This window comes from Camelus bactrianus, chromosome 2 (genome assembly GCF_048773025.1).
Source record: "Camelus bactrianus isolate YW-2024 breed Bactrian camel chromosome 2, ASM4877302v1, whole genome shotgun sequence".
Classification (NCBI taxonomy): domain Eukaryota; kingdom Metazoa; phylum Chordata; class Mammalia; order Artiodactyla; family Camelidae; genus Camelus; species Camelus bactrianus.
Genome location: NC_133540.1, coordinates 90499523 through 90514929, shown reverse-complemented (window position 1 = coordinate 90514929; position 15407 = coordinate 90499523). Strand labels below are relative to the sequence as shown.

Below are 15407 nucleotides of genomic sequence, written 5' to 3'. Positions count from 1 at the left end.
TGACATGTTACTATATATAGAAAACCCTAAAAGGTCCACACAAAAGCTACTAGAGCTGATTGAAGAATTCAGCAAGGTAGCAGGTTACAAAATTAACGTTCAACAATCAGTTGCATTTCTTTACACTAACGATAAATCAACAGAAGAAGAAAGTAAAGAAACAATCCCCTTTAAAATAGCACCCAAAGTAATAAAATATCTGGGAATAAATCTAACCAAGGAGGTGAAAGAATTATACACAGAAAACTATAAACCACTGATGAAGGAAATTAAAGAAGACTTTAAAAAATGGAAAGATATTCCATACTCTTGGATTGGAAGAATCAATATTGTTAAAATGGTCACACTGCCCAAGGCAATCTACAGATTTAATGCAATCCCTATCCAATTACCCAGGACATATTTCACAGAACTAGAAAAAATCATAATAAAATTCATATGGAACCATCAAAGACCTAGAATTGCCAAAGCATTACTGAAGAGAAAGAAAGAGGCTGGAGGAATAACTCTCCTAGACTTCAGACAATACTATAGAGCTACAGTCATCAAGACAGCATGGTATTGGTACAAAAACAGACATATAGACCAATGGAACAGAATAGAGAGCCCAGAAATGAACCTACAAACTTTTGGTCAACTCATCTTTGACAAAGGAGGCAAGAATATACATTGGAATAAAGACAGTCTCTTCAGCAAATGGTGTTGGGAAAACTGGACAGCAGCATGTAAAACAATGAAGCTAGAACACTCCCTTACACCATATACAAAAATCAACTCAAAAAATGGATCAAAGACTTAAACATAAGACAAGATACAATAAACCTCCTAGAGGAAAACATAGGCAAAACATTATCTGACATACATTTAAAAAATTTTCTCCTAGAAGAAATAAAAGCAAGAATAAACAAATGGGACCTAATGAAACTTACAAGCTTCTGCACAGCAAAGGAAACCAGAAACAAAACAAGAAGAAAACCTACGGAATGGGAGAAAATTTTTGCAAGTGAAACCGACAAAGGCTTGATCTCCAGAATATATAAGCAGCTCATACGACTCAATAAGAAAAAAATAAACAACCCAATCCAAAAATGGGCAGAAGACCTAAACAAGCAATTCTCCAAGGAAGACATACAAATGATCAAAAAGCACATGAAAAAATGCTCAATATCACTAATTATCAGAGAAATGCAAATCAAAACTACAATGAGGTATCACCTCACACCAGTCAGAATGGCCGTCATTCAAAAATCCACAAATGACAAATGCTGGAGAGGCTGTGGAGAAAGGGGAACCCTCCTACACCGCTGGTGGGAATGCAGTTTGGTGCAGCCACTATGGAAAACAGTGTGGAGATTCCTCAAAAGACTAGGAATAGACTTACCATATGACCCAGGAATCCCACTCCTGGGCTTGTATCCAGAAGGAAATCTACTTCAGGATGACACCTGCACCCCAATGTTCATAGCAGCACTATTTACAATAGCCAAAACATGGAAACAGCCTAAATGTCCATCAACAGGTGACTGGATAAAGAAGATGTGGTATATTTATACAATGGAATACTACTCAGCCATAAAAACTGAGAACATAATGCCATTTGCAGCAACATGGATGCTCCTGGAGAATGTCATTCTAAGTGAAGTAAGCCAGAAAGAGAAAGAAAAATACCATATGAGATCGCTCATATGTGGAATCTAAAAAACAAAAACAAAAACAAACAAACAAACAAAAACAAAGCGTAAATAAAGGACAGAAATAGACTCACAGACAGAGAATACAGACTTGTGGTTACCAGGGGGGTGGAGGGTGGGAAGGGATAGACTGGGATTTCAAAATTGTAGAATAGACTACACTGTATAGCACAGGGAAATATACACAAAATGTTATGATAACTCACAGACAAAAAAATGTGACAATGAGTGTGTATATGTCCATGAATAACTGAAAAATTGTGCTGAACACTGGAATTTGACACAACATTGTAAAATGATTATAAATCAATAAAAAATGTTAAAAAAAAAAAAGAAAACTGAAGAAAAAAAAAGATTCTAACTCTATTAGTGCTTCTGGAGGTTTCTTCCGGATGAAATTGGAGATAATCTGTTCCCATAAAAGGATTCTGCTAAATGATTATCCTCTCCGTAATAGAGATAAACTTTACTAATTTTAAGATGGTAGGTTCCCTTGCTGTAAGTCAAGAACTGGACTCTAATTTAAGCCAAATAGAAGTTTTACTGGAATGATCCCTGCAGTATCTTCCAGATTCAAAGGCAGGATTGAATGTTCAGAACACAAGAGTAGCTACACAGGCAGCTCAGAGAGCTCAGCAGTAGGAGTTCATGGACCATCTCTCTTAGCCTCAGTGAGTTCTTGGATGTGTAGTTCAGCACTCCTAACGTCACTTCCCAACAGAGAGCATCCTACTGGTCCAACATGAATCAGTCATCCAGATGCCTAGCAGAAGACAGGGACTCTGTGGCCTCTGGAGGCCTTCATCTGGATCTGGGTTCCTTTCCAAGAGGAAAAAAATTGTGAGCTGCCACCCCAAGGTTTGCTCTTTGTATTTGACCTTTTGGCTGCATTTTTTGTTCATTTCCTTATAAACATTTTACTAGACGTAATAAATTCACTCATTTAAAACTTTCCCCAAAATATTATAATCTATGTTTCATGTTTCCATTTATGACTATGAAATATTTCAAATATAAAGAAAATTACAAAGGAGATTAACATAACATATTTACATAATGAATACCTCTTAGCCAACATCCAGCTAAACAGCTTACTCAAATCTTTACATTCTCCCACACTGGCATCAAAAATTTTGAAGAAATAAAACAGTACATAAAAGCCTATTCTTCAATTCTGTTCTTCTCTGCTCTTTCGTTTCCAGCCTCCTCCCACCTTGCACAATGTAACCACTTTCCAATATTTGGTGTATATTATCCCCATGTAGCTTTTATATGTTAGAACATGAGTGTATCCATACAAATTTATTAATTATTCTGTATGCTTTTAAACTTTACATAATTATTTTTAATGATAATATTTGTTGAGAATTTACTGTGCTCCAAATAGAGTTCCAAGCTGTTTGCTTGTGTTAGTTCCTTTAATCCCCACACCCATTTATTGACTTCATTTTGCTACTAATTCAACAGGCAGACAAGGAAACTGAGGCATAGGAAGGAACAGAGCTTGTCAATAACTGAGGGAGGGTCACTCCTGCACGTGTTATTCTGAAACACATTTTTTTCTTTTAACTTAACGTGATGTTTTTAAGATGATTCCAGGATAATGTACAGAATACAGCTAGTTTTTCACATTGACAGCTGTACAATATCCCATTCCATAAAGAGATCACAATGTGTTCTCGTGTTAATGAACATTTAGGTGATTTTGCTAGTCTAATAAATGCTATAATGCACTTACTTGTAATTATTTTCTTATATATATGATCGGCAGTTTCTCTTAGATATATATATATATATCTACTAGGTTAACGATTTTATACATCTTTCTTTTTACCAGATATTGCCAAATTGCTCTCTGAAGGGAATTTAACAATGCACGCTTTTGCCATCTCTGAACATGGTTTCCTCCTTCTTCACATCCTTACCTGCATTTGAAAAGATTGTTTTTTTTACTTCTTGCCAATTTTGTGTGTGTGAAATGTAACTCTTTAAATTTTCATTTCCCTGATTACTAGCACAGTTGAGCATTCTATATTTTCACACTCTAGTACCATATTGTCTTAGTAATGATGGCTTTTTAATATATGTTATTATGTGGTAAAACTGGTTATCCACACCTTTATTCTTTTTCAGAGTTTCCTCAATTCTTTTTTGGAAATCTAAACGTCATTCATTTACTAAAGATCACTAATGGCCTTAATTAAAAAATAATTTTTCTGTGAATGAATATTTTGTTTTGGGAATAAGATATATACATACACACATGTATATATAATGTATACATATGAAAATGCGGCAGATACCTGGACCACCTGGGATCTCACCAATCACACTTCATCTTCTCCTGGCACTCAGCTAGACTGCATTTCCCTGTCATCCCAGGTAGGTATGGCCATATTACTGAGTCTCGGGCACAAGAACTGAGACAGAGAACTCTAAACTACACTTTCAGGACTGGCTCATAATCTTCTGCATGATTCCCCTCTCTCTCTTCCCTGAGCTAATTCTCAATATCCAGGGCATTTTCAGAAGCTATATAATGAAGATAATAGAGCATGCCTATCAATATAGGTTTCTGAACTAATGCAAGAAACAGGAAAAGCCCTAATGTAAGTTTATCATGGACAAGGAACTGATCATGAAGTGAGAGAGCAATAAGTTATTATATTCAACCACTAAGATTTGTTTTCTTCTATAGCTCACTTCACCGTAATTACTACTTCGTTGTATGTACACAGGTTCATAATCTTTTATCTGAAATCTTTGGAGCTAGAATTGTTTTAGAATTCAGAGTACATGGATTTTGGTAGGATAATAAAGTGAATATTCAAATATTAACCAGCATTCCCAGGTAAGCCTAGGACAGCATCCATTAGCCTGACACATTCATTTTTCTGTGATGAACTAAAAGGGCAGTAACACTAAATGACATCAACTCTATAAATAGCCTCATGTCAGGTCAGATTTCATTGCCAAATCATCTTATTCCAAACTTTAAAAATCTTCTGTTTTTTCAGAACTTTGTGGATTTTAGATTGGTGGTTAACAGATTGTGGACTTGGAAGTTCACATACTCTTTCAGATCAGTGCACTTGCTGTCAGTATATCAGTGCTTTTTTTAAAACCATTTTTAGCCCTACTTTCATTTATGGAGAAGAGTGATGCAGTCTCAGGATGTTCTTATGTCTACTGATGTCTAAACAGTCCAGTCCTACTACATTTCACCATGAGACAAATAACCAAGTTAACTTGCTTGCATAGAATATTAGGGATATAATAACTCCATAACATGGAAAAGAGATTCATTTTTCAAATTTTGGTGACTTTATAACAACTTTACTCTTTTTCATATTCCAAAAGCAACCAAAAGGATTTAAAAAATACTGTACTAGATCTGAAAATGCATAGTGTTTAAAAAGTAATCAACTGTATCTCCATTCCTTATGATGGTTTTATTTCTTGTTATAGTCACAAACATCTTTGGTGAATGCACTCGAACATGCTGCTGGTTGCTCACTCATGAGCAGATTCACTGGCTTCATTCTGTCAATCCAAACAAAACAGTAACCATTCTATATAGAGCCAGGTACTAGTGGATATAAGATTTTGATGAGAAAGCTTATTATATATGCAAAATTTCTGGACTGAAAACCATGTTTGAATTTCTGATTATTTGTAAATGAAGATGCTTTTGCAGTATAATACATTTTATTTTAATTCAAATGATTATGGAAAGGGAACACTAAAGAAATAATTAAATTTTCACATATAAAGGACTGATAAATTAAAATAGCATAAAAATATTTTTTGCCTATATAAGATTACATTATTGAAAGAGGGGCATTCTTTTCTTTCAAAAATGTTTGAAACTAAGCTTTTGCATCTGCAGTGCATGTTGGTGGGGTCCCTCCTAGATCCACTTCCCCAGGCTGATGCACTCAGATCCAGATGCTGCAGGTGTTAATGGCTAATGGTTCACACCTGCACTCTCCTCAAAAAGGATTGCCCTTAGGTGATTGGAGCCACTTTCCTTCCTCCCCCAACCCATGTGGCTGCTGAGGATTAATTGATGGAGACAGAAAAAGGGAAAGGAGAGTGTATATAAGCACACGCCTCTGACCTCAAGGCAGAACAAGTCTGATACAATTCATGCTCCAGAGCTCCCTGTGTGATCAGACTGAGGCTGGATTTCCACTGAAACCACATCCCTACCTACCTTTTCCCTCTATACAATCATGCAGCCCTCATTCCCTTAATAGGGTTCATATGAGAGAATTTTCTCCCTAAGTCACTTGCACTAAAATCTGCATCTTAGACTCTGCTTCTAGAACTGAACTAACACAACACATATTATTTATAATTTATTAAACAACTACTAAGGATTCAGCTTATTTGTGCTTTAAACATTACATAATTTTATTCTAGAAGTATCTCAGCTCTGTGAAAACTATGATCCCCACATTGGGGAGCAGGTGTGGAACTCAGACTCTGCAGAGATGAAGAACTTGTACTTAGCTTATAAATAAGTGGGAAATCCAAGAATCAAATTCAGATTAATACGGCTCCATAACCTCTACTCTAAAATTACTCATTGCCTCTGTATCATATTTTTGTCCAGGAAATTAAAAAAATTAAAGTTCTATCGGACTATACTTTTTTTTTTAGCAAAATGGAAGTTGATGTGCATTCTATTTTCCAAACATTGATGTAATTTGTTTAAAATGAAGGTAAGATTGTATGACTTATATAATTTCCATAAGGGCTTATTAGTGGGCAAGCATGGATTCAATTAAAAAGGAAACAAACATCTGTATAATGCCTTCATTTTCTTGAAAGGGGACATTTTATAGAAGTTGGAAAATAGCAAGGAGGGAAAAGATCATGTCAGCACAATGTTAGTGGTCATATACGATGCAATCTTACGTTTCATAGAGATTTCAACACAGGAAATGGGTATATTAGGAACTGCCTAATTCATAGGTTTTCCTGACCCACATACAGTGGTTTCTTTGAAAGATTCTGAAGGAAAAGCTGTAAGTAGTGCTTATATACCAGCTTCAATAATGCATATTTCAAAGCCCAAACTAGTCAGCCATGTAACTGTTTACACAGTCAATATTCAGTGGGAAAATGAGTATCAACAGGTTCCATTTTCCCAACCCAGAACAGCATGTGACCCTTCATTATAATCCTCATTAGTCTCTGATTAGGAAGGAACTGTTTTACTTTTGTTTTCGATTCAGTGAATCCAGGTTTCTTAGTTTACTGTCATCTGAAAAATAACGACTCCCTCCACCCACCCTTACTCTGCCACCTAGCTACCTTAAAGAGTTATGTGATCCTATCATATCAGAAACACTGTAGGGAGACCTGCGTCTTCTTCATCGTTGGAAAATAGCAAGTATTATGGCAAATAGCAAAGCGGTTTGCAGAGAGCAGAAAATTAATGAAAAGGATTGTGGTTTCCTATAACATTGGAAAAATTCCATAACAAAGTTTTTTTTTTTAATACTCTGCTACAATATCTTGCCAATGACCAACAATCCTAGATCTCTAATAAAAACTAAGTATTTATGGTCTCAAGGAACCCTTTCTACCATCCTTTCTAAAGAGAGACTCAAAGCTATTCAATGCTTACCTTGAGAACTATCAACGAAAGTATTGTATATTTTCTGTAATTTCTATTGTATTTATAATTTTAGCTCTAGCAATGTTATAATTTTCTTTTATTGCAGAAATCATAGTATTTATTAAATACTGTATGTATCATGCAGTGTGTCAAGTGTTTAACCCATATTTTCCTTTCAATATTCAATCAAAATAAGATGAAGGCACACTTTTTTTATTTGAAGTATAGTTGATTTACAATGTTGTGTTAGTTTCTGGTGTAGAGCATAATGATTCAGTTATACATATACATTCTTTTCCATATTCTTTTTCATTACAGGTTTTTATAAGATATTGAATATGGTTCCCCGTGCCATACATTAGGACCCTGTTGTGGATCTATTTTATATACAGTAGTTTGTGTCTGCTAATCCCAAATTCCTAATTTATCCCTCCCCTCCCCTTCCTCTTTGGTAACCACAAGTTTGCTTCTCTGTCTGTGGGTCTCTCTGTTTTGTAAATAAGTTCATTTGTATCATTATTTTTAGATTTCACATATAAGTGATATATAATATCTGTTGAAGGTACTCTTTTAATCTGTACATTACAGAGCAGGACATTGCACCTTAGAAAACTAACATAGTCTTTCTGCAATTTATAATACTGGTAAGTAGTAAATCTGAAACCTTAGACTACTTAATGTTTACCTCCAACTTCTATGCTCTTAACCAATGAACTATACTAAGTCCTCTAAAGCCCGGATCACACTTCTGTTCCCATTAATAAAATTATCATCAGTTGTTTATACTTTCCACTGAATCCCCCAAATAGAAATGCATGAATAATATTCAAAACTCCCTCTCACCACTTCCTATATCAAAATAAAGTTATCTCCTGATTACTCAAATCCATGTTTTTCCTACCATTCATTCTGTCATTTCCTGATCCCAGCCTTTTATGATCTATCTGAAATGTTACAACAGCTCTCAGTTGACCTCCTCTTCTCATATTTCATCCCCTACCCCTACAGACACATACTTATCCTTACATACTGCTGCTAATGTACTCTTAAAATACCCATTTGATGACATTGACTACCCATCTAAATTCTTTCATGGATACACACCATCTTCATGGATACACACCATGCTACTGAGCACAGCACAATAGAGCCCTTAGAGCTGCCTGTTGCCCACCTCTTTGGCTCTCTTGCCATCATATATATTTGAGACATATTTACAAGGTAGAACTGACCAGCTTTGGTCACAAACTGGAGGTGACATCTGAGGAATGGAAGAGGAACAGAAACTTGGTTTAGTTGTAGATTAAATGTTAGTATCCGAGGTATAGCAATATGGAGATAAACACTGGAATCTTTTTCTCCAGCTCTCTACTTGACACTTCCACTTCTTTCATCAAAGACAACTCAAACTCAGTCTATGTTTAAAATCAGATCCATGGTCTGTATACCCTACTGCCCATCTTTGAGTGCACCACCATCTATCCAGCTGTGAAGGCCAATTATCCACGGCCACTCTCTTTGTCTTAACCCCCTCCTTAGCCCTGTCCTGTCACCAATTCCTGCCTAGTTTACCTTCTAAATAACTCTTAGATCAGCTCTCTTTCCTTTATTTTCCCTATCATCTTCCTGGTCCAGGCTACCATCTCATCTTCTCTCACCAGATCTTGCATTTATTGGCATTTGCTTTATCAGCTCTATAATTTATTCTCTATACTGAAGGCATACAGATCTTTTTCTGTCTGAAAATCTGATCACATCATCTCTCAGCCCACTTCCTCAGTCAGAACTTTTTTGGTTCTTCCTTCATGGCACCTATCACAGTTGCAATTTTGCTTTATTTGTATGCTTACTTGATTACTTGATTTTCCAAGCAACTTTAAGCTCCACAAGGCACTTGCCATCCACTGTTCCTCAGAAGCCCACACAAATCCTTGTACAGAAACAGTTATCACCATTTAATAAACAACTGAATAAATTAATAAACAGATGGACAGCAAGATCTAAGCCTCTGTTTTGGTAGCAGGAGGCATAGAGTCAGTGAGTCATGGCTCTGGGTGATTCACTAAGGGAAAACGTGTATAGTGGGAGAGATGCTGGTCAAGTTGAGGTGTAAGGTGGTCAGCTAAGAAAGAGACTGAGATCAAAAGTCAGAAGAAAGTTGGAAAACTATACAAAGATAGGAGAGAAAACAGACGATCAACTACGTAAATAACTCAGAGTATTTTAGAAAGAAATTGGAAACTACTGTCTCAAATATTTTCTTTAGTCTCTATCACAGATATGAAATGCTCTCAAGATGTTACATCTTCATTCAAGCATCCTCTGTAATTCTACCATTTTTATCAAGACATTGCTGGAAATTGCAAAAAAAAAAAAAAAAACTTAATCTCATCCTCTTTTAAATGCTCAATTATTTAACATTTTCACTGATTTTTCTGAGAAAATACATTTTGCAGTATCTCATAAGTTCATACAATGTGTTCAGTTCTCTGTGAATTTTTTTTATGTCTACCTGTATTACTATGATTTGCTTCTCATCCGAGTTTTTGGATATCTAGAACCAGACCTGATTAATGTGCTTTTCCAAGCATTTATTATAAACATATACTTAATAAATGCCTCACTGTGGTGGCAGTGTTAAAAACTTCATCACATGAACAATCAAAAAACTGTACTTCTCAGGGAACAATATATCTGCTCCCAAATGAGAAGAAAATTGTTAGTCATTTTAGTCTTTAAATTTTTTTTAAAATCTGAAATACATGGGACATGAGGTAGAAATGTTTTCCTACATGAATAGCTCACATTTAAAATAAAATTAAATAATTATATTACTAGGAAAAAATACTCATTGTACCCATCATTTGAAATACTACACAGTTAATCCTTTCAAACATTTTTGTACATAAATTGCACATAAGGCTCAATGTTTTGTCTAAACAAAGTGCATGGAACATCATAGTAATTGAAAACACAGTATTTTGGAAAAGATGTTTTAAAAATGTGTGGTTATACATATATGTAAAGGTATGCTTCCATATTGTGCTTGTATATATGGCTATATATACATATACATATATTATACATACACATTATTTTGTGTACATTATATATGAAATTTAGAGGCATTCATGAAATAATACAAATTCTCAAATTAAATTGAGTTACTTCTGGCTTACAACAAGCTTTTTTAAAAAGGGATTTATCTAAACAATATTTGTATTGACAACATCTGACCCACTGAACCAATGAAAGCTTTAAAGGAATTACTTTTCAAGAATTTTTATTCTTCAAGTAGCAGCTATATAACCTTCAGTTTTCATAAAACACTTCTCTCCCAGGACACAGCCCAAGATTACACGTCCAAGCAGCAGCTTTGTGGGAATGGTATAAATGCATATAATAAGCAAATAATCCTACAGCTTGTGCATTGAAAATATTATGGTGGGGGCCCCTGGGGATCAGGGACAGAGAGCAATGCTGTTTTCCCAAGCTCCATAGCAGAGTAAATTCAAAGACTAAGCAGCAAAAACTAATACATCATGTTTGTAATTAGTTGACCAGAGGGAGAAAGAGGACACTCAGAACAAGATTCAATTACACTAAATAGCATCTGAAACCTAGGATCACCAAACTTAAAAATAAAATAAAAACTTGTGAGTGTGGGAAAGTAAATTTAATTTTCTTCTAATTTCCTAGCTACATTTAAAGAAAATTACCTAGGAAAATTGCTATGAAATTAGTCCTTCAAGCCTTAATAGGCCAGGCAGGTCAACTATGTCAGTTCTAAAACTATATGATAATTTTTCTAGTATTACTTTCAGTAAGATAAAACAAAAAGGGTAGCAAGTGTGCCTCTCCGTTGAAGTTCTCCATTTATTTTGCCCCTACACATTATGTAGAGAAATCCCAACGCTCAGGAAATAGTCATTTCCCTTTGAGAGCTCAGCCCTCATAAAATTCACATATAATTTCTGCTGACAGCAAATTAATATAGATTCAAATCTCATGAATATTGTATACGTCATAGGACTGCTTTTCAAAAAGCATATCCATTTAGTTAATGGCTTTTAAGTAAGCCTATGATTCTAACAATTAGATCTTTCTAAAATATGTTGTATTCTGTTGTAAACAGTTTGCTATAAAACCATTTGGAGTCTTCGTTAAGATTAGGAAAACAGAAAATTAAGCCTTAAATGCAGCCCTTGATACAATGACATGTATTCTGCTGATTATAATAATACTATAAATTCAAAGGGCCAGATAAATGATCATATGTTATTTTCAGAGTTAGCAAGCTATGAGTCTAAAAAAGATTCTAGTTTCCAAATCAGTGGCAACCTACCCAACATTAAATGACTCAAAAAAACTTCAATTTAGGTTTTCTAAGGGAAAAAATCATAATGATACAAGGTCATTTGGAGCAACAATACAGAAAAAGTAGATAAACTCACAGCAGAGCTATCTCATCTTCTAAAATTTCAATCCAACATACTCAGCAGGTGCGCCTCTAGGCTCTTTCTTCCCTCCTGCTATAACTTTAACAGTGGTTCTGCCCCTCTCAAAAGGCAAACCTTTTCCGGGAGCTCTGGATCCCGCCTTTCCAGCAAGAATCTCCTTTGTCCCCTACACCACCAATACCCCTCTCTCTACTGAATCACTGCTATTAACATAAAACTTGGTTAATAGTATCCATCTTAAAATACAATAAAACAAACTTCCTGGACCCCCGGCCCAATATCAGCTATCACTCAGTGTTTTATGTTACACAGCACTGTAAAAATCCTCAAAACAGTTGTTTCTCCTTATCTTCACATATACACTTTTTTTCTTTCCTCTATTTAATCCACCAAGACGTTTAATCAAAGCTCTCCACTGAAACAGCCCTCAACAATGTAACCAATGATACTTACCTGGTCAAAAACAAGAACAAACTTTTTATCCTTTGTTGTGGGTTGAATTATGTCCCCTCAAAAGGTATGTTGAGGTCTTAACGCCTGATAGTTGCGGAAACAAACTTATTGGGAAATGGACTCTTCATAGATGTAATAAAATTAATATTAAGTCATATTTAACTGGAGGAGGAGGTGCTAATCCAATATGACTGGTGTCTTTGTAGGAACATAAGATAGAGACATAGATACACAAGAATGCCACATGATGATGGAGGCAGAGATTAGAAGAATGTCTCTACAAACCAAAGAACATCAATAGCTGTCAGCAACATCAGAAGCTAAGGGGAAGGCATGGAACAGACTTTCCCCCAGATCATGCAGAATGGTTCTGCTGTCACCTTGATTTCAGACTTTTGGCCTTTAGAACCGTTAGAGAACAAATTTCTGTTGTTTTAAGCCACTCGGTTTGCAGTAATTTGTTATGGCAGCCACGGGAAACTAATATATCATCTTAGCCTAACTTACCTCCTTATTTCTGCTCTAGACTTCTTCCCCACATTCTCCTACCCTGCCCAGCAGCAATGAGGTCAGTCTTTCTAAAGTGTTAATCAGATCAGGTCACTTCTCTGCTTAAGATCATCCATCTAACTTTCTGTCACAATAATAAAAGAATAGATATAAAAATTAAAAATAAAGAATAAAATAAAAATTCCTTAAAACCTGTATGATCTGGCTGCTGATCCCCTCTCTGACCTCATCTGTCTTTATAATTCCCTTCAATAACTGCATTCCAGTCATTCTGGTCTTCTTACCATCTCTTGAACATACCATGATTGGCTGTCAATTCAGATTTTATTACACTGTTCCTTCTTCTCAGGGTATCTCTCCTTCGCAAATATTTATCTGTTTGCGGTGTCTCATCATTCAAATTCCATGGCCACCTTCTCCATTTCATTCAAGTATTAAAAGATGTCACCTCCTTAAAGTGATTTTCTTGTTCACAGTAACTAAAGCAATCAACCACTGTCTAGTCAATCTCTCTATAGCCAATATTCTGATTTTATACACCTATCCAGAGCTGAAATTAACTGTTCCACTTTTATTTTGCTTACTTATTTTCTTCCTCCTCTCTCAAATATAAAGAACTTTAAAGTCATAGATTTTGCAGTGCCCCAGTGTCCCAGTGACTAAAACAGTTCCAGGCTTGAGCAGGTGCACAAGAAATATTTGCTGAATGATTGGAAAATGGATGGGAGTTGGTCAAGAAAATACACAGGCATATCATTTAGGAGGCTGTTATAATAATATATTTAAGATATTATGGGGGTCTGAATCTAGATAAATGATATTTGAGATGGTGAAATATGAAATGATTTGACATATTTAGGAGAACTTAGTGGCTCATTCAACATAAGTGAGAGAGGATAAAGGAATTTATTGTAACTGACATACTTCTGAGCTGGGTAAATGAGTGGATGATGCTGTCATTCATTGTCAAAGGAAATACCAACAAGATAGAAAGGTTAATAAAGATATATTTGAAAGGAAGTATACCATGGTGGTAAAAGATATGGGCCTAGGTCTGTAAAGCTGTTTGTATTTGTCGGTGCTACCGTCTAACAATGAGCTACTGTTTTCAACCCTAAGAAATCTGACTTCTGTCCTTACTATGGATGCATTTCGTTCTTCTCAGGTATTTTTTCTTTATTTGCATGTTCTCAAACACAACAGATCCTGAATCTCACTTGCTCCTTCTTGAAAGTACTTGCCATGGATTCCCGAGAGACCACATTTTTCTGCTTTCTTCCTACTGTTCTAGCTACTCTTTCCATTAAGGGTCAGATAAATTCCAAACTTTTCTATTGTAACTGACAAAGTCTTCTAAAGTCTAGTCTCTGCCCATATTTCCAACCTCACCTCTTTTAAATCTCACTCAGCCCACTTCCGCTAAGAAACTTTCTCTGATTTCAAGTCTAGGATAGTTCTGTACAGTTATCTAACCAAGGCTTGATGTTTTCCCTTTCTGAAGTACGTTTGAGGATTTTATCTGCATGTGAAATTTTCAAGGTACCTGATAGAAAATGCCAACTTTTTTAATTGGTAAAATAGACCTCCTTATAACATCTTTTTCTGTTGCTCTAAAATTTTCAACATACCACTTCTGATTATTTTTCTGTAAGTCATTTATTGCACTTTCAGCATGAATATTTACCTACTTTTATCCTTAACTTGAAACATTTTAAGACTAACAGAAGACTGCTATCACTAATATTATATTAGCAAAGCAAGAAAGGAAATATTTATTCTAAATAATATTAGCAACGTTAAGTATTTGATCTAGCATACGTTTTAATAAAGCAAGAGCAAGTTCTCCTTAGATGATTCAAAATCATGTCTCTTCATTATGTGGTTTCTATACCATCTCCCAAGGAAGACTCCAAGACTACCTTCTAAGGTAGCATGAAATCAGGTAGGCAGGGGGCAAAACTTGGGGATGAGTGGATGACATGACTTGGAGAAGTGTACTAGGAGGTTGGGCTGAAAAGAAGCGGGACGTTTCAACATAGGACTAGCACAGAGTTGAAGATGACAACCAGTCTGCCAAATATAGGCATTTTCTCCACAATAGATGCATAGAATACTACTATTTCTCACCATTTGGTTACTTCTGTAGATATAATTGGAATAACATTTTTCGACATATATTCCTGTAATATATAAATAATAAAGAGCCATATTATGTTCCTCATGAATTAATTTTCAGAGACAATATTAAATGCTGTATTATTACTTACTAGACATTATATACTAACTGTGTCTTCAAGGTATACATTTTTAGCCTTTGAATGAAATGTACTCACGCTCACTTTTCCACTGCGATTATCTTCTTCTCTCACTGCCAGAGCCTTCAGAAAATTGTCTTGCAGGTCTTTACCAGCACTTGTTAATGTCCTATAAAAAGCAGATCTTCAGTCATATTAGATAACAAATATATTTAGAATACTATGGGTAAAAAAAAAAATGCTTCTTTATTCCAAATGACAATTCCTTATAATACTAAATCTATACATACACATTACACATAATCATTATAAACACACAATTATTATAATCTACTAGATTCTTCAATTTAATTTCATATAGTCTTTATTTACAAATAATTAGAATCAAGTTTATAAATAATATACATGC

At 35.1% G+C, this 15407-nt stretch overlaps 1 protein-coding gene across 3 annotated transcripts in view; it reads right to left on the bottom strand.

Annotated features, from left to right (window-relative positions):
* CFAP299 (cilia and flagella associated protein 299) overlaps window positions 1-15407 on the bottom strand; it is a 494558-nt gene that overhangs the window by 291590 nt on the left and 187561 nt on the right. For 2 of the 3 annotated variants that reach the window (XM_045509525.2, XM_010974046.3), the window contains exon 3: window positions 15077-15167. In XM_045509525.2, the coding sequence (XP_045365481.1) occupies window positions 15077-15167 (91 nt within the window). The remainder of the gene's footprint in view (window positions 1-15076; window positions 15168-15407) is intronic. The other variant, XM_074346047.1, reaches the window with a different exon arrangement.